The 20,891-nt window shown below is 34.6% G+C and overlaps 2 protein-coding genes and 1 pseudogene across 2 annotated transcripts; 1 reads left to right on the forward strand and 2 right to left on the reverse strand.

Moving 5' to 3' along the window:
* The first annotated feature begins 3,716 nt into the window (after positions 1 to 3,716).
* Positions 3,717 to 5,973, forward strand: TBL36 (TRICHOME BIREFRINGENCE-LIKE 36). Its single transcript, XM_086238778.1, has 5 exons — positions 3,717 to 4,166; positions 4,478 to 4,649; positions 4,760 to 4,941; positions 5,220 to 5,378; positions 5,470 to 5,973. Exons 1-5 carry the CDS (start codon positions 3,811 to 3,813, stop codon positions 5,765 to 5,767), a joined length of 1,167 nt encoding a protein of 388 aa, XP_086094904.1. The 5' UTR covers positions 3,717 to 3,810; the 3' UTR covers positions 5,768 to 5,973.
* Positions 5,974 to 6,897: 924 nt separating this feature from the next.
* LOC147291326 (germin-like protein subfamily 3 member 2 pseudogene) lies at positions 6,898 to 8,745 on the reverse strand (annotated as a pseudogene).
* A 117-nt stretch (positions 8,746 to 8,862) lies between these two features.
* ACR12 (ACT domain-containing protein) lies at positions 8,863 to 18,035 on the reverse strand. The gene is made up of 10 exons (XM_086238779.1): positions 17,765 to 18,035; positions 17,362 to 17,416; positions 14,804 to 14,926; positions 14,248 to 14,342; positions 12,292 to 12,376; positions 12,108 to 12,167; positions 10,985 to 11,040; positions 10,678 to 10,783; positions 10,516 to 10,584; positions 8,863 to 9,141 (listed from the first exon to the last, which is right to left on the reverse strand). The coding sequence occupies exons 1-10, from the start codon at positions 17,932 to 17,934 to the stop codon at positions 9,079 to 9,081; spliced, it is 882 nt and encodes a 293-aa protein (XP_086094905.1). The 5' UTR covers positions 17,935 to 18,035; the 3' UTR covers positions 8,863 to 9,078.
* Positions 18,036 to 20,891: the final 2,856 nt, after the last annotated feature.

Here is a 20,891-nt window from a genome sequence, read left to right on the forward strand (position 1 = left end):
AATTGCTCTTGAGACTTTTATATTATCTTGAAAATTTACTAATGTAGTCTCAACTTCACATTTAGTTGTGACTGTACGACACTTACAAATTCAAATTTGTTGTGACTGAACGACAGTCACATCTAAGTTGTGAGACAATCACAGTTAAGTTGTGATTTAATTGAATTTTTTTTAGAGTAATTATACTACAATATAGTATAAATAGATGTCAAAACAATACTTTTACTCAAAATAATATATAGTATAGTGGTGTGAGTTGTCTCTTTCAATTTACCAATTACAGTCACAGTTAAGTTGTGACTGTATTGATTTTTTTTTTAGTACAATATAGTATAAATTAATGTAATATTTGTGATGTAATATTATTTTTATTTTTTTTATTGTAGTGGCATGTGATGTAATATTTGTAAATTCTAATACTTTTTACTTTATTAATTTGTTTGACTTTTCAACTAGTACCTAATTTAAAATGCTATTTAATTTTAGTACCTAAACTAAAAAGTTATTGAAATTTAGTAGTTAAAATCAATGGACCTTTAATAATATTATCTCTCTACAATGTTAGAAATATTTCAAGTTAATTATCCCAGCTCTATTTTAAGGGCCATGGGCCGGCCTATTCCAATGTTATGGGCGAGCTAACCCGACCCATTTGTGCTAAGGGTAGGACCTAGGCCTTACACTTGTTTTTTTTTTTTTTTTTTTTTTAGAATTTAATTCATTATTTTTTATAAATAAATCCTTTAGTTCAAGTAAGGGTCTTAGTCCTCAATACCCTAGTAGAATCTATGGTGGAAGGCCCACGTCTGCCATATGGTTGAGCTGATGGTCAACTTAACAAAAGGACAATATTGCAAAGATTTGAAAGTTTGGGTTTAAAATTGGTACTTATTGAATTTCAAGGACCAATGTGTTATTTAACCCAAACAATAGAGGTGCAAAATATAAATGACCCAAATATTAATTAATTAATCAAGGCTACCATATAGTAAGTGTATTTAGTCAAACTGTTGCTCAAGAGGTTGTATTGTGGAGGACCCTTATGAAGTTGTGATCCTAATGGAACTGTCCTACTTCTTTCAGGTGGGATTATTACATGGAGGGACACACTCTCTATAGAAATATTTGAAAAGATTTGAAAGCTTGGGTTTAAAATTGGTACTTATTGAATTTCAAGGACCAATGTGTTATTTAACCCAAACAATAGAGGTGCAAAATATAAATGACCCAAATATTAATTAATTAATCAAGGGTAAGCTAGTTAAATAAATAACTCAATGTTTGGACCTACCCAGAAATCAAGCAGTACCTAGGAATTGAGGCCCAGCCCAAAAGGGCAGGACAACAATTAGAAGGCCCAGAGATGGAACAAAGCATAGCAAAGGCCCAAGAAACTTTAGAAGAAATCTTAGACCAGTCTGAGTAGCCCAGCTATTTGTGAAAACGTCACTTTAGTATTTGGAAAAGCACTCTTGCTATTTGTTATTTCTTAGCTCATGGCTATTTAGTTTCATGTATCACAGACAATGGTAGCTAGGCTAGCAAACTGACATCTAACGATGTTGATTGAACCACATATATATGGCCACTTCAAGTTCTTAGCCGGAATTTGGGGTCGGTCTTTATCAACAAATCTGGTAAAGGGCGAAATTCTTTCTTTAACAAGTGTTCAAATGCCTGGCTAGGGTTCAAAAGCATATTTATTTTATTTTATAACACAGTTTTGACGACTCAACAATCACACATTTATGTGATTGTCATGCAATCACATTAACATTTATGAAGATTTAAGATTTAAAATGGTTTAGAGCCTATGCTTTAAAAAATTGTTAAAAGTCTTTAGACTATATATAAACACTAAATGAAATTCAAATATTAACAAGAAACAAGAAATTAAGTTGTGGTGGTAGCATCCACAATTTTTGTGATTCTCATGCAATTATAGTTTGGTAAGATTAATATTGGATGAGTGAATTGGATTTCGAAAGTTGGACAAGGTTTTTGACGGTAAATGAATGCCTTTCATCCACTTAGTACCTAAACTAAAAATAAAATTTGTTACTATTGATAGTTGGTACCTAAAATGAAATTATATACAGTTTTAGTATTTAAAATGAGAAAAAAGTTAGATCCGATATTTTGGAATCCACGTAGGTAGGAAATTATATACTCTCAATTCACCTAAATTTTGTTAGGTAGTAAAAAAAATTAGTTCATAAGGAAAATTCCACGTAGCCCATTTTGGAATCCTACACCCGCACTTAAGTTTTCCATGTGGTAGGCTCTAAGGCATTACTTTAAAGACTTACAATCATCCCACGTTTGAAAGCCCAAGATATTCTATTTAGCCATGTACAATGGTTCGCCTGGCTTAGCCCAACCCTAAGAAAGGAAGGCCTAGGCCTTACCCTACAATCTAAAATCAATGTACAATGGGTGGAAAAGTTCAAAATGATATATATATATATATATATATACAAAAATGTGATAGAACTAACAAGTTAGAGATAATACGGTGCTAACAATCTTTTGGACCCATTACACAATGTAATCTCATAATCCTAACCGTTTATATTTTAGGTCTTCATTCAAAGATCAACCTTGCAAAAAATCAACCAAATCAGAAATCATTTAGCTATTTGATTATCATTACAATCATTTCACGTTTTATTGAAAAACTTGTGTTCGTCCATTTACATGAGCACAATTAGCTTGCTAATAGTTAACTAAACAATTTCTGATTTTGTTGATTTTTTGTAAAGATGATCTTTGAATGAGAATCTAAAAAATACATGATTTAGATCATGAGATTATATTATGTAGTAGACTAAAAATGATGGTTAGTGTCGTATTATCTTACTAACTTTTCTATATATATATTATAGAAAATTTTAGGCTCTTTTTGTTGAGGTATACCTCATCTCAAACATGATGAGGTATGGCTTGTGGGATCCACTCCGCATTGTACGGACATCTTCTCTCGAGAAAATCTCTCTCTATATATATATATACACAAAAATACTCCAAAATTAACTGGTTAGCAAATTAATATGAAATTAACCACTTTTTGGGCCCACTAAATGATAATCTCAATGGTTTAAATTTTAAGCTCCACTTCAAAAATCATAAATATATATTATGCAGAGGAGTATTATTTTCCCCTTGTGGCATAGTACTTCTGAACATGTTCTAGTCCGACTTTAACATCATATGGTCTTTAGCCGACACCATACCGGTGTTTGCTCATATCACCCGATCGTTTAGTTGTGTAGGATCTTAGAAGCGGAAGATCAGCTTGGCCACTCTGAGTAGAGAGAAAGATAAACAAGATGAGCAAACATTACTTGAAGGCTTGCTCGGACACTCTTTGTTGGCCGAATAGAAATTGGCATTCTGAAAACACAGCTTGCCTATTTAGAAAGACATATCTTTTTTTGAAAATTAATTGGGGTAATAATGATCGTTAATTTAACCTTTTTAATCTCTCTAGTTACATGTCCTTTTGTAACTGGTCTAGTTAATAACCTCTTTAACCTTTTTGACTTTTGAAAGACAAAACATACAATGTGCATGGCCTACATCCGCAAGTCACGGGGACCAAAGTTCATCTTTTAAGCCTTTCTCCACATGAATAGTGAAAGAGAAAGAACCATGCAATTAATGGCAATGAGTAGAAGAACAATATTGCATGCATATGGTCCACCCCACCGCATGTCATGGCTTGATGCTTGACTTCTCATCATAAGGCCCTTACAGATAGAAGCTTACAAAAATGCTTCTTCATTGGGACCCTTCACTACTCCAAGCTTGATGATCCCTTTGGCTAATTCAATGAGTAAAACAAAGCATCAACTCTTCTTCTTCTTCTTCTTCAGCATCTTCCTTATCTTCCTATGCTTTTTTCCTGGCGAGTCATCTCAGTTTGAGCTAGAGGATGATTCATGGCTTAATGACGAAGATGATGAAGTTGACATGGTTCAGGGCCACCAAAATTCTAGGAGGAGATGTGAACTTTCGACCGGAAAGTGGGTTTACGATCAATCCTATCCTCTCTATGACTCGAGTTGTCCATACCTTAGCACTGCAGTGACTTGTCAAAGAAATGGAAGGCCGGATTCCAACTACGAAAAGTGGCGTTGGCAACCAAAGGACTGCTCCATGCCTAGGTACTCTATAACTTAAATTATAAGACATTCTAGCTGTGAATGTGATGTGTAAGTTTGTGAAATTAATGTTATGGAAGTACCTTATAAGATTAGCATTTTTATCTGCTTCTTTTGGCCTTTGATTAGCACTTTTAACTGTTTCTTGGAGCTATGTGCATTTCATGTATTTATATAATACTCAAGAGATTTGGGAATTTAGAGTTGGAGCATGGCATAACAATTCCTGAATTTTTCTACTAGAAAATGTAATATGCATTAAAAATTAGAAATTGGGTTTTGGTGGTTATATTTTTCTTGTTTTGGATACACAGGTTTGATGCGTTGAAATTTCTTGGAAAAATGAGAAAGAAAAGAATAATGCTGGTGGGTGATTCTATAATGAGGAATCAATGGGAATCTCTAGTCTGCTTAGTACAAGGAGTTGTTCCAACTGGTCGAAAGAGCGTGACCTACAATGGTCCTTCTATGGCATTCCATGCGATGGTACCATTTAACTTATTCATTAGTTATTTATTTTTTGAAAAATTAAGGCAAAGCCTCAAGATTTGATCCATGTTCTTACAAGGACATAATTAATAAATGCTCACATACAGGATTTTGAGACATCAATTGAGTTTTCATGGGCTCCACTCCTGGTAGAATTGAACAAAGAACCTGAAAACAAGAGAATTTTACATTTGGACTTGATAGAAGAGAATGCAAAGTATTGGAGAGGAGTTGATATTCTTGTGTTTGATTCAGCTCACTGGTGGACTCACTCTGACAAAACGAGTTCGTAAGAAAAACTCACATTGATCTTTGCTTGTTTCCTTTGTTTTCATTCTGTTTTTTTTTTTTTTTCTTGGTATAAAAAATTTTCCAAGGAATGAAGAAGAAACAAAAGAGAAAAAAATAAAAATTGGACTAGTCACTATCTGGTTCCTATTTCCTTTTCTCCATTTTGTAGGCTACCATATAGTAAGTGTATTTTGTCAAACTGTTGCTCAAGAGGTTGTATTGTGGAGGACCCTTATGAAGTTGTGATCCTAATTGAACTGTCCTAACTTCTTTCAGGTGGGATTATTACATGGAGGGACACACTCTCTATAGAAATATGAATCCAATGATTGCATACCAAAAAGGACTCACTACATGGGCTAAATGGGTTGATTTAAACCTCAATCCTCATAAAACCCGAGTAATTTTCCGAAGCATGTCACCTAGGCATAACAGGTATTGTGAAATCTCTAATGCAAGTATGCAATTATAATTCTGATCAGTTTTCTATGCTTCAATGTGTTTCTTTTTTTTTTTTGTTGGGCAGACAAAATGGTTGGAGATGCTATAATCAGAAGCAGCCTCTAGCTTATTTCAGTCACCAACATGTTCCTGAGCCATTGATAATACTGCAAGGGGTATTGAGAAAGATGAGATTTCCGGTATATCTTCAGGATATAACTACAATGTCAGCTTTTCGAAGAGACGGGCACCCTTCTGTGTACAGAAGGGCCATGGGACAGGAAGAGAGGCAGCACCCAAGGGACTTTTCCTCTGACTGCAGCCATTGGTGCCTACCTGGGGTGCCTGATAGTTGGAATGAGATGTTGAGTGCCTTGCTCTGAGTATGAAAGTTGTGTACGAAAAATTAGGTGAAGTGGTTAGAATAACTCTTTTCTGCCATATTAAAGTTTGTCTCTTGTTGTTAGTGTGTGTAATGATAAGTCATGATGCTGTGTATCTACAACAATGTGAGATGGTGACATTGTCTTTGGTAGCATAGTCTCAATGCACAACTCATCTATGTGTCTCATTTTGCAGTCTTTGCTATATAAATTACTTATCAGAGAACATGCCTAAGTTTTCTTTAGCTTCAGCATTCAGAATATGAAAGTTGAAGAACCACACTTTTCAAAAGGCAAGAGATGTGATCTTCACTTTTTTAGCCATGACCTTTGTGATAATGATGTCTGCAGATAATAATTGGTCCTTCTTTCCACTGTTTTCACAGTAAGAAATAATCTCTGGTGGTGCAGAACATTAACTACTAAGTACAGTAACAGGAAATACACTGAAATTTGTTTATCAGTGGAAATTTTACAACCTAGAAGAACTTTGGCCTAGCTTTTGTAACCATAGTACTACTAATAATTTTTCGAACTGAAGTGAAAAATCCATTTCACTTGTGTGCAATTTAAGTGATGATGGTTGCCCAACTCCCAGGTCTGGGAATTGGGTAAATCTCAAAACCATGATAAACCTCAAGAACAGACAAACTTTTTTATTACCTTTTTCCTTATTTCTTTTTAAATCAGTGACATTTGGCAGAGGGGTTTTGAATTTGGAACCTCCTCTCTAGAGCAGTGGTGAGGGTACTACCATTTGAGCCATGCTCTGACCACTTACTGAATCCCAATCTTATGATCAGTTTGTTTAAATTTTCATCAAGTATTTGAAATCAAAATGAACCTTTTCTTTTGCCTTTTGATTCTTTGGCCTGAAACCTTTTCTTTGTCTGAATGAATGAAAAAAGCCTAAAGCCTAAAAAGTTCCTAACAGCAAGTAATACCAAAAACTCATTGGAAGACTTTGTTCATTTTTCGTTCCCCCCTCTGTTGGGTGGCAAATAAAAAGTTATAAAACCAATATCCCAAGGATTTGGCATGTAGAGGCAATTCTGCATACAATAAAGAAAAGTGAAAGCAGAGAAAACTTTCAATTGTACTCTCCCCACCCTCTCCATACCAGTAAAATATTTCCTATCGATTACGATACATGCTGCAGTTTAATGACTCAGATTATATTTCCTGTAAATAAACATTATTCAGGTTCATATATTTCAGCAATCTAATCTGCTCATAAAATATGCTGCAGACTCATACATACAAAAAATAATAATAGTAATAATAAAAGAACGTGCACTCATCTAGCTCAATTATTGGGGACCAAACCTCCTCTTCAACTTGGAAATCTCCTTCTCACTCAATCCAAAAGCCTTCTCCAAGAGCTCATCTTTAATCCCAGATCCAAAAATTGCAGTGGGAATTCTCATTGATCCAGGATTTTGGCTGTCAAAGCTCCCCAAAATAGTTGCTGTAGTGTCACCAACATTCATCTGGAAATGCACTAGACCCCTTGGAAACACCATGACCTCACCCCTCTCAATCACTTTAGCAAAAATCCTGTTGTTCGTATCAATGAAACCCGAATAAATCCTTCCTTTAAGCACAAATGCTATCTCAGTGGCCCTTGGATGGAAATGTGGCACATTTACGCCGCCAATTTCAAAATCAGCTCGGACAAAAGACATGCCAAGTGTGTTCAGTCCTGGAAACACATTTGAGTTCACTGAAATGCCAGCAAGCCCTGTTTTGCCAAATTTTCCGGGAACTTTGATGCCCGAATACACGAAATCTTCGACTGTTGCAAGGGATGAGTTCTTGCATTGGATGGCATTGCCTGCAGATTCTGTGTTGGCTATGCAGAAGTCTTGGACTGGATCCGGATCAGAAGCCAAGGTGACATAGCTTTTGAGGAGGATGACAAAAAGAACTACCAATTTGAAGAACATTGTTTTGCACATTCTCAAAGAATTGGATGCAAGAAAATTAGACTACAATGTCTACAGTGCAACTTACAACACATAAAAACAAGATCAACCAAAATGCAATGGACCTATTCAAAGTTCAATGTTTCAAACGTAACCACTCTGATCTTAATTGTGTCATCAAGCAATAATACTTAAAGGCTATTAGTAGATAAGAAAACAAACATTCTTGTTAAAATAGTAGAGGGTACTGCTCTTTACAGTTTACAGTATACTTTGCTTGGGAACAAAGCCAAAGAGGATTAGTTAGCCTAGGAAATGACTGCCTCCACCAGCATGTGGTTTGCTTTCAGTCTTTTGGCTGCTTCTGGTGGAGTATTGGCTATAGTGGGACTGTGGGCCTGAGCTGTCCTTGTGGTTCTCATTATTGCTAAAGCTTAGGCTGTAGTTCTTTGACATATAGAAAGCAAATCATTCCCTCAACTAAGCACAAGTAGCTCCCTAGTTATACCACCCTCAGCATCCTAAAAAAGAAAGAAGGAACAACTCCCTGACTTTACAGAATTTCTTCCTTTGTGTATTGATGATTGACTCTTACAAACTTAAACAACATGCATCATTATTGTCTTCAAAGCATTTTCACTTTCTTGGCCTAGAAGGGAAAAAGTATCATCACTTTTTAGGTGTCATAGGTGGACCATATGTTGGTTTGGAACATAATTAGCGGCTAATTGTGTTCTTTAATTTTGGGAAAATTAAAAGTGTTTTTGGGTTTAGTCTTTACGTTAACGTTTAAATGTATGATTTAAAATTTAACTTATAGGAGATCTATGAATGTATGATTTAAAATTTAGAATTTTTTTAGTAGGATATATTGGTATAATTGCAGTCTGGCAATATTGGAACTGTCCGTGGACTTAATAGTTTCAAAAAACCACATGGTGCAAGTTACTGTATAAGAGAAGTATCTATCAAGTGTCTGGTTAAAACTTGAAAGCTACTATTCAATTTTCAGCTTGTGGTTTGTGTTTTGTTGTTCTTTGCTGATTGTTTGTTGCCTTCGGGGTGAGTTTGTCCTTTGTTTCTTTCTGGTCTTTAAGCTTGCTGCTTTGTTTTTCCTTTGCAGAGTTATCTGCTTGGTCTTGTATGGTTTTACCCACAAAAAAACACACCTTGCAAATTCATTCTAATTATTTAAAGTTCACTACTGATTTTTCAGGTATAAATCATGGGAATCACTGGATGCTCATCCAGTGAAAATCCCATGCTGCAGGAACATGAACTCAAAATCTTGGCAACAAGTCACTTTGAGCTCATGACTGATTTGGTACAAGAACCATTACATTGGATTTACAACCAAAAGCAGTTCAGTTCAGCTCCTTCCAGGTATTAGTAACTATCTATATCTGTTTCTGGCCTCCGAATGTAGTAACGCAGACAGTTCACCAACACCTGCAAGTTCAAAGAAATTGTTAAGAGGGATATTGCAAAAGGTTCTTACAATACATAAACCTAATTTTATAGGGGAATACTTAGGACCACCCCAGTGCGGACCTCCATGTCCACCCCAATTGATATGAACCAATTATATCTTTGCACATGTATTTTAATTAAGAAAAAAAAAACTGACCAATCAATTAAGAGTTCATATTTCTTCACCACCCTTAACCCATGTGAAATTAACCATGGGTTAACCCTTTTGCTTTTAATACATTTATTAAAATTTTCTTAATTTTTTTAGTTAAAGCACTCTAACCCATAAAATTTTCAAAGCTTGCTTACTTTTCCAGTTTCCTCTGCCTCTATTGACTCCATGCCTCATCTTCCCAATTCCTACCCGCTCCCCACCAGCTGAATTTCTACCCGAGGTTCACCAGTTTTCAGCTGCAAGAGCTACAACTTCAAGCTCTTATCTACACATACATGGAAGCTGGGCTTCATGTACTAAATCATCTTCTCCCTATTTGGAAAAGTGTTGCTAGCTCTCTTGACAATACTAGGTGTAAGTAATCTCATTTTGTTTTCAATTATTCAAATGCTATATCTCTGTTAGTTGCGACATCTGAGATTTGATTTGGGTTTCTAAGCAACAGGTTTCAGATGTAGCCCCTTATACTTGGACTCAAGAAGAAGCATGGATCCACAGCCATGGAGATGTAAGACAGGTAGGAAGAAATTGAAGGCGCAGCAAAAGAAGCTCTAATGGATTAGAAGTACTGTGAGAGGCACATTAAGAGGATGACACCGTTCAAGAAAGACTGTGGAAGCTTCTGAAGTTAAACCAGATCTTAAGAGCCTGCTATAATGGCTTTAACTTCGATAGATTTTGGATAAAAACTGGGAAGGAACAACTGAAAGGGGCCATAGATTTGGAGAAGTTCTTGAAAATGATTGTAAAGCCTCCAGTGAGAAATCCGGCCAGTGGGGGAGGAGGTGGGAACTGGGAAGATGAGGGACAGAGTCAATAGCAGCAGAGGGAAAGTAAACAGGCTTTGAGAATTTTATGGCTCGAGTGCTTTAATTAAAAATTAACAAATTTAATAAATGTATTAAATGCAATAGACCCATGGTTAATTTCACCTGGCTTAAGGGTGATAATATATGAACTCTTAATTGATTGGTGAGTTTTTTAAAAAAGGACAGGTGTAATGATAATAATTAATCCATGTCAATTGGGGTGGACATAGAGGTGCACAATGGGTGGACCTAAGTATTCCCCTTTTATATAAACCTAAAATATGAAAGTAAACAACTGCTCCAGCCTAAAACTATTGTTATCTAGTGGTCAAGCACTTTGGATTGACGGTTCAGAACCAAAACAATTACCTGCGACAAGGAACTGTTTAACGCTGCCCCTCTGTAGCTGACGTGAAATTTATCTTTAGCAACCAACCCCTACAAGAGGAGAGAAGAGAAGTTATTAAGTTAATCATAGAAAAAATAAAGGGGTAAATGAGAGAGAGAGAGAGCAATTGGGGCAGGGCATACTTCTGTATCAATCTCAGCTGATTCAACATCAATATTAATATCAGCAATGATTTTGATGATCTCTACTAGCAATCCAGGTCGATCTGCTGTCTCTATATAAAGCAAGCTGGTGATTTGGGGAATATAATGCACAATTAGATGGTATATCAAGCAGCCAGCTCAATAAACCAGTGTGAACAAAGCTGTGAGATCATATTATTCTTTCCCCAATTTAATGTAATGTGAAAGTAGAATGTGGGAACTGAAATACTCAAATAACTAATAATATTGTAATGCTGAATGCCATTTTCAATCATATGTTGCAAACCTCCTCTTAGGTCCATCTTCCTTCACATGTATATGAGTTGCAATATCAACATCAAGCTGCAATCAACAATATCACAAACAAGTTTTGTTACAACTAAGCACATACAACAACTATGTATAAACTAAAAGCACTTCAACATTTAAATTATATTTTAAATACTTCCCGTCAACTTCAAAATTAAATACTTCCCGTCAACTTCATATATAACAAATACATTAAGGGAATATGTATGACACACAGAAAGTAAGGACACAATTTCATAGAAAATCTGGTCAACAGTTGTAAAAGTTTCAAATATTCTAATGAAAGTACCGTACACTCTTCTAAAAAATAAAGTTGCCTATTATAATTGAGAAAAAGGCAAATACTGTAGATTAAAAAAATAATATGAGAAATAAATAGAACACACAAAAACTATGTGTCCTGTTCTCATTATCTTTAAGAAAAATGGACATTCACTTTATGAGAGAGAGAGAGAGAGAGAGAGAGAGAGAGATAGAGAGAGAGGAAGAGGGGAGAGTCTTGAACCAATAGTGCCTCCAATCAGTTAAAATAGTTTTTATGGAGCTATCTCAAAATTACACAGCATGCAGAATCTGTGATTTATTTGAAAACTCACAACCAAAAGGACTTTTGCACAGAATCAGGAACTCAACCTCTTTTTAGCATGTTAGGATTCAACTTGAAGATATAAAAAGACTTAATTCTTTGGAGGTTTAAAGATTCATATGAAGGTATGAAAAGCAATTCTGACAGCAAACTGGCTACAATAAAGCATGGAGATCTATCTGCCTGGTCCTATGTCTCCAAAACCTTCATTTGGAAAGGTTATGAAAACATGTATATTGCTGATCGATAAGCTATGAAAACATGAATATTTTAAATTCTGGTACAATATCAAGGCATCAACAAAGGTGATGAGCAGTATCATGCTGTAAGTTTCATCAGAAAATGACTCAACATAAATTGTTCGAGACTGGGAGGTTAAATTTAAAAGAGTAAAGTCCACAGAAAAGATCAGATAAGAACCAATAAACCAAGCCTAGAAATGAGGTAAAGATTGTAACGATAAAAGGTTTAACCACATCTCACTCCAAAAAAGACAAAAAGGTTTTAACGTCACCTTCTTCTCTGGAGCTTTTATTCCAAAAGCTTCACCCATTGCAAGTAGCTGACTAGATTCCTAGCAGGAATCAGAAGAAACTATGATAGTTAATGAAATCAACGTATCTTTGTAGAAGATGATAAACTCCAACAATTATGATAAACTCCAAAGATGATAAAGTGAGTATAATCAGCCTACTTACTGGATGATACTTCAAAAGATTGTTGATGATAGTGAGTCGAATTCTCTCTAACATATCAGGATCTTCAACTTTGCGCCCAGTGTCTCTAGCATTGCCAAAATCAATGTGTAAATGCTAAAAACTTGTAGTACAACATATAAGATCATTTTCCTTATGGGTGGTACAACAAATCAAGATAGACAATACACAGTTGAGCTTAGGCAAACAAAATGCATATTCAAATTTTGGAAACATTCGGTTTATACATGTATTGAGAAATTTTTTTTTATAAGATATGTATTGAGAAATAATACTAAACACTCCAAGCAGTTCTTTGTTTTCTATAAACTTAAAAACAAAATCTCCCAATATCCAAATTGGCTTGAATATCCTCTCTTCTTTTTTTTCTTTTTTCTTTTTTTTCCTTTTTTCGCATTTCATTTTGCAGCCATAGTAGTAGTGGCTCACACAATAGCAACGAGACTGCCTTAGTATTGTATCACGAATTAATTAGGGATCCTCTAAGCCCTAAGGTCAGACACATGCAGAGTATGATCTCCCATGATGCACAAAGTTAGCTACAAAAACAAAAGGACCAGGTGACAAACCTTCTAAATGGCAAACAACAGAAAACCATCAAAGAAACAGAACAGAAAACAAATAAAACCCTCAAACTCAAAACAAAACACCTCCCCAATCTAGATATGTCAAACTAACTGGGATGCTCCTAAAATGTTTTGTTGAAGGCGCCCATAAAGAAGCCATAAATCTGCATCTCCTTCACAGGAAATCCACCTCATCCCTCTTATCTTCATTAATCCTTCTATTTCTTTCCAGCCACACCTTCCATGGTTCCACCATATTGCCAAAAATGCGCAATGCCAAAAAGTTCTCACCTTATTCGATCTTAACCCCCACAGTATCTTGAATAAAGAAAGGTTAATAAAATTTCACACTCTAATCAAGAAAGGGAGAAAATAATATACAACATGGGGGCAGGGAAATAGAAAGCTTGAGGAGGTTATGGATCAAGCAACTGAGAAAAGTATAATTATGTTGGTGTACAATATACCCAAAAGTTCAAGCTTTTAGGTAGTGAGGATCAATACATTTTTTGCTTTTTTTTTTTGGAAAATAAAGAAACATTTTATTATACCAACCTCAAACTATACAAGCAATGGATCAAACTAGAAACAAAACTGAAAAAAATCACCCTTAAAGCTCAAACAAAAACAATTTAGCTAATAGCTGCTTTCCAATCTAATAGAATCGCAAAGTCACACCTCTAAAGACACTAGAAACAGAGGCCCAATCTTTAAATATTCTTCTGTTTCTCTCCATCCAGTGGACCCAAATAATGGCCAGCATCCTACAATTCCAAAGAAGCCTTGGCCATTTTTTCCCCACCAAATCCCCTAACCCTCTCACTTAGAAAAGAACAGCTCCCCTCAGGCAATACCCACAACAACCCTGCTTCCTCATGTGAGAGGATCAATATATAAATATAACCAATATGAAGGAAGTTAGTGCAACCAATGTGAAACAAGTGCACAACATTCCCCCTCATGTGAGACCCCTTTTTCTGGGATGGTCATACACATTGTCAATTTGCCTCTTTTTCGGGTGACCACAAGTTCATATATGTGGTCTCTGATTTGGTGAACTTGAAGGCTCTAATACCATATTGAACCAAATCAACTTATAGTAAGAAGTTAAGTACAAGGATTTGAACTCAATATCTCCTGCTCTAATACCATGATAAAGTATGTTGGCTTTCCACTATTCCCAAAAGCTTAAACTGTTTGGTGAAGAGAACTAATTGTTATATAGAGCTATATTAGGCACTTAGCCCAACCAATGTGGGATTAAAGTGTTCAGCAATCTCCACTACAACCAAAATCCGGTATAGGATAAACTCTACATAAGCATATTTATTAAATGCTATATGCTGAAAACATAAATAAAAAAGGTACTTACAATCGTGTTATGTAGAATTTTGTTTGTTTGACTGGTCCCTCAGTGGAAACAGTTCCCTTTGCCACATCCAATCCCAAATCTTTTAATGCATTCATCTGTCCTCATTTAAACAAAGGCAAGTCAATTAATCATAAGCTTCTAATTATTTTAAAATTTTTAGAAAATAATGCTCAGGCTCTCAGCTCTAGACCCCATGGAGCCACTTTTACTTAAAACCAATCTGGTTAGTTAACTGAGCACATGCAGCACATTTGATATTGGATCCAAGTGTTTTCCAAAAAATATTCCAAACATCTTCAATACTCTTCCAGTGATCTACATTCATGCACTTGAAAAGCTTTGACAAACTACATAAAGGGTTTCCAACCAATGAAAAGCAGTCCTATTTGAAAATCTAAAATGGTGTCTTAAAAATTTTGGTTCAAGGAAATCTGCTTCATAATGCCTCCTTCCAGAATTTCTTCACACTCAAATTGAAATCCAATGGAACGAATTAGAGGCTCGCACATGTTATCGTAAAACAGAAAATATACAAAGTTGCCAATAGCCACTTCACCGTGTCAATGAGAGCTCCGAGGCGATCACCGAAGCTGAGTTGCACAATAGTTGCATCAGAATCTGAATCTTGATCGATCATAACAACTGGCATCGGAACATAATCAGCATCTTGATCAGACTTCTGCAGTTTAAAATATCCATGCCATATGGTAAACAATACAATCTGGATACACTCTTGTAGATAATCAAACTTCAGTCTAGATGTATAAATCAACCAATTTCCATCTCAAAAAGTTTGTACAACAGAAAGAACAAATAAATGATAAAAATTAAACTCATTAGCTGTAAATTACTAAAAAGTTCATACAAGAGAAAGAACTAAAAAATTTGACTATTTCCCACCACGGATAACACAAAGATCAACATGAAAATATAATTGGCATTCAAAAGTACAATATTCAGATAAACTTGAAAAAAGCCTACAAGAATTTCACTACAGTTAGGAGTGATATACATTAATTAAATAATATCATACTGACTGGCAGTATGGGATATTAAAATCTCATCAAGTAATACAATTTTGACAGGTTTCAACAATTCTACAATGTTTAGGGGGTTGTAATCATAAACAAAATGGGCTGGTATAAAGAAAAAACTGCTATATAATAATAGGCTACAAAATTGACCCGGATGTTGGGGAACTTTCGGCTCTACTAAAGCCCCTTATTAGCGCCTCTTCAGAACTCAAGAGGAGCCCATATGAAGCTATTTACAATTCAATTTAATCAAGAATATTGATCTACAATGACCCATCTAGAAAGAATTTCATCAAATATTTGTTCACTTACTTTATATGTTTAAGAAAGCTAAAATATCTTATCAATTTCGTTAATTAATACTACTGCTTTCTAGAAAATTTATTACTTGACGATAATATCATTGAAAACACATAATCACCAAATTGATATAAAAACTCACCTCACAGCAGAACATCAATAATTAAAACTTTCTATAATTAATACCAATAATATAAATTTTTGTACTCTATGATCCACATGAAACACAGGTGTCAATGTGCTAGTAATGAATAAAAATGCGAATAAGAATGTAAACTAAATGTGGCTGATTTTTTTTTTTTTTTTTTTTTGCCCAAAAAATGAATATGAATGTCAATATTTTAGTATAGACATTATTAACAAAATTATTTATTTTGTTCAAGTGCAAGTCCTAGTTTATGAGACATAAGAGCATCTCCAAGAGAAGAAGCAAAATTGGCTCTTCAAACTCTACTTTGCTCACCTACGTGGCAGTTTTTTTTTTTTTTTTTGGCCAAAACCTACATGGCAGTTTAAAGAGTCAGAATTGCTACTTTCAAATTTTTCACTCCAACAAACTCTTCAAACTTCATTAATTTATTATCACTGTTTTTAATTTAAAGTAATTTTTATTTATTACTGTTTTAGTATAGTCCCAATGTATTGTAGCTTTCAATATTTTAATATCAACAAATTATTTTAAGAGTGGCTTGCTGCTCGTCAGAATAGCCGAGTGGCATTGAAGTCCCCAATTTGACAAGTCTGTTTGACAAGTCTCTTGGAGCAAGTATATCTGATGTGACTCACCAAATTAAGCAGCCACAAACTTTTGAAGAGCCTGTTGGAGATGCTCTAAGGAAGTTGGTTTGTGAAATTTCCTGCTATATATGATTAGACCAAGTAATTGTCTAATTCAGTAACTCCAGAGTTATTTCATTATCCAAATATACTCTGGAAGCAGCTGTTTATTAGTTTTATTGTATTGTGTAATGTTTAATCTGATATGAACTGGTATAGTTAATTGCTGTTAGCAGGGATCAGATTTTTAATCTTAGTGGAAATCCATTGTATTGTACAATTCTGTTCATAGCACTAAAAGTTTGTTTCCTATCCCACAAAAAACAAACATAAATCTCCTTGTGAAATGGATGGATAAGCTGCAAATTGATAAATCTTCTTCTATATCTCAAGTGGGCTTCTGGCTGACCGTACAATTTGAATGAATTCATGAAGGAACTGAAATGCTACCCGGCATAAACCCAATCTTGGGAGAATTCAATAAGACAACTTCATCTCTACTCTCGGCTGAAAGATCTAAGGTAACTCTTATACCATTACACTTTCGATCAAAATTAAAGGCTTAACATTACTTCATCCAAGCTACCCTCAGTGCCCTACTTTACCCATCTCTTAAAACAAGTCCCAGTAATGCCAACGCATGACTAGTACTCTATTATACTCAAGAAGCTATCTTACCCCATTCTGACTAATAAAGTGAGCCTTAGACTTCCATAGGAACAAGAAAGTCCTCTATCATTATAAAAATAAAAATAAAAAGCATGCCCCTTACTTCTGTACCTCAAGGCTAATATGTTTTCAATGAAATCTTTCAACATATAGATATCTGCAACAGAATCCAATGTCTGTTGTCCTTTTAACAGTTTCAGGAAATTCCAGACAGTACCTCAGCAATACCAGTAGAACCAAATATAATTATCAGATCAATAATCATAAAAAATAAAATCCCACTTCCACAACCATGATATCATTATGTATGTATTAAGCATGTAATGTAACTGACCAATGTGGTTGGCCCAACTGCATTCAGACCATTGCTAGACGCGCGCACAATGTTCCTGCATAATATTTTACGCAATTTTAAACATAATCATAATAAGAAAATACTTTGACATGACTTTGAAATTTCTTTCCTTTTGACTTTTTTTTGCGATCAATTAAAGGTTCATTTCTATTAGTTTCCAAAATTTTCTCAACAACCAAACAAAGCAATAATCAATAAAGAAATTTCTTAATAAAAAGAGGAAAACGTTTCATAGAGTGGATTCCAGAACGCTAATCACGAAGTTTTAAAAAAAGAATCGGGAGCTTTTCAAGAGCTAGATTTCCGCTTTAATCCAATAGTTTCTCAGCAACCAAACAGAAAAGAAAACCCAAAAAGAAAAATTGGGAGAGAGCTTTCATACATTCTTCTGGAGGAAGTGTTTGCATGTTGGGAGCATATAGCAGGAGACGGGAGGAGCTTGGGAGGCTCATAGAGAGAGGCGTGAAGTTGAGGGGCAAATTCGGAATCGGAAATTTTGGATCGAGGGAGAGTGAGAGAAGAAGCAAAGAAGGCGGAGTTGGTGAAAGCCATGGACTCTGGAAATTGATAATAAGATAGTTTTATCTGCTGAGTTTCAAAGAGTTTGGGTTTTTGGGTTCGGATTTCTGAAGAAGAAGAAGAAAGAGTGAGGAAATTGCATCGGTTATGATGTGGGGAATATTTGGTTGTTGCGTCATTTGAGTGGGCCCACTCTAGCTGATTTGAAACCACGTCAGATTGCATTTTATGAAGGGGTTTTTTATTGATAAAATAAGCCGGTGTTTCGTGGGTGAGTCTGCTGGATGGTTTTTTTTTTTTTTTTTTTCACGATTGAAACTACTAAATACTTGAAATCGTTAATAGTAATATATAAAAGGAAATATTTTAGTTAAAGTATTCCAACTATACTTCATGTTTGTATTCAGAACATGAATTTCACTTTGTGTCAAATAAAGATTAAAATTTTTATTTTGTGTCAATTAAGAATCTTGTTTTTTTTTTTTTTATCTCAACTTTAACTCTATCTCTAAACCCAGTATAATTTTTTTAATTTGGTGAAGGTTTAATGAATCAAACATCAGACCAAAAGTAAGATAAAAATTGAAAAAAAAAATAAGGTCTTTAATTGACATAAAATAAAAATTTTAGTCATCAGTTGACACAAAATGAAATTCATATCTTAAATAGAGACATGAGATATAGTTAGAGTCATGTAGCTAAAATTTTTCCTATATAAAATTATGGTGAATGTGACTCCAAATGAGTTTATTTTTGTGTTTTGTGTTATTTTATTCATTTTTACATGTACATGTAACAAAAAAAAACATGTGACATTGAAACTATTCATCGGGCTTTACTAAAATTATTCACCAATTTTATAAAATGAAAAAAACAAAAAACGATTTTAAAATTCACTTTTAACCATTAATGATACATTAGTATGCCTAATACATTCTTCCTAAATCAGCCTATATTATACTAGGTTAGTCCACGTTATAACTAGTAAACTATGTATTTTTATGTTTTTCCCACTTTATCCTTATCCCATTTCATATTGCGATGCATGTATATCTCTACTTCATTCTCTATCTTGCCCAGTCTCTCTCTCTCTAGCAATTTTTTTTGTATGTATTGGCCATTTTTTCTATGTTTTATACATTAATCAATGGGTTAGAACTCAATATGAGATAAGTTGTTGAGATTACGGTTCTAGTGTTTGCGTGAGATCTTCTTTCAAATATAAGATTCATCTCCCAAGTTAATTTATTTATTCGTTGATTTTACTGTAGTTTGATAGAATTGTTGTTGTTTTAGGAGTGGACACAGTTTGGTTTGGTTTGGTTTTGGGTCAAAACCATCACCAAACCGCTATGGTCAGTTTGAGATTTCTCAAACCATTACCAAACCTATAAGTGAAGGTGTGGTATACCAAAAATATTGGTTCGGATTGGTTTGGGTTGGTTTTTCAAGGCCCAACATTATTTTACAAGCCCTAAATTTTAAAGGTCATTATTTTTTGAAAGGTGAGTCTATAATGTAAATTTTGGACATTATACATAATTGTATGTGGTACATACCACCATATGAATTTGTTATATATAATTTCACATGTAAAAAATAATATATTATCAATTGATATAAGTAGTCGGTTTTGTTTTGTTTAACTAACGGTTTAAGGTAATGAAACCATAACCAATCCGAAATTTACGGTTTGGTTTTCAAACCGTTCAATTAAAAAATATTTAAAAAATAATCCAAACCAAACTGTCGATTCGGTTTGGATTGGTTTATTGGTTTATCAGTTTCAATGCCCACCCCTATGTTGTTTGGAAAATTTATTTTGAATTTCAATGATAGATTAGAGCTCGAGTTTGAAAATTTTAAAGATTGAGTTCGATTGGTTTCGGCAATCTGAGTCCATGGTGTTACCGGCATTGGCGTAAAGCTTTATGAGGGGGGTGCGGTAGCCTTATTATGATGGAGATGAAAGATGATTGGGCGTGAAAAGAAAATACCTAAATGAGGATTTTGGGATTCAAAGTAGGAATCATCAACTATTTGATGGATACCCGCTTCCTCCAAGTAGTTAATACTAATGTTAATTAGTTTAATTACCAATTGTAAATTAATCTTTTTTTTTTCTTGGGTTTTAGGTTGGGTGGGTAGTGGGTTGCTATGCATTATAGAAATTAGGATAAGTGAGACTTTTACTCCTTAGCTTTTATTTTCTAAAGATGTTTCTGATCAATGGATTACATATTGGACACATATGATTCTATATTAGCATTTGTTATATCAGCACCTTTAGGGTGGATGATGAGTCTCAGATCATTCGTGTAGATTGACACTATAATAAACAAGTGAGTGCTTAATAGGAGTTAAGTTCACTGAACATGACCACATAATGAATTCTTGTATGGAGTTTTATGACATGTAAAATGGTGGATGATGAGTGTCAGATCATTCTTGTAGATTGACACTATGATAAAAAAAGTAGGTGCTTAATTGGAGTTAAGTTCACTGAACATGATCGCGGAAGGAATTCTTGTATGGAGTTTTATGACATGTAAACCAAGAATCCTTAATTATAATGTTGTAAATAATCCTTAACCTGAGGCACTATGGGTGCCTTGTGCATGTGTGATTAGACTTTGACTATACAATGTACCCATACTCGAGACAGAGACTTGAAGTATGTATGGATTGAGTCTAGTAATTCATGTACGAAGGATCATAGTCGTACGACAAGGAATCTGTCACTTTCCTTAAAGAAGGTGAATAACCTATCTAACATTGTAAGATAGTTGTCCTAGAGACTCTGGTTAGAGCATTAAACTAAGGTCATCACCATTATGCAATCTTAACTGAACTCCAATGATAAGGATCTTTTACTCATGATGTGGAACAACCTTACTCAATAGATAATATTGCCTCTCTGGCTACAATATCAAATGCAATTGGAAATGTTTTACTCGATTGTCTAACTACTCCATTCCACATCTTATCAT

This window comes from Dryas octopetala, chromosome 3, assembly GCF_963921425.1.
Source record: "Dryas octopetala chromosome 3, drDryOcto1.1, whole genome shotgun sequence".
NCBI classification, from domain to species: domain Eukaryota; kingdom Viridiplantae; phylum Streptophyta; class Magnoliopsida; order Rosales; family Rosaceae; genus Dryas; species Dryas octopetala.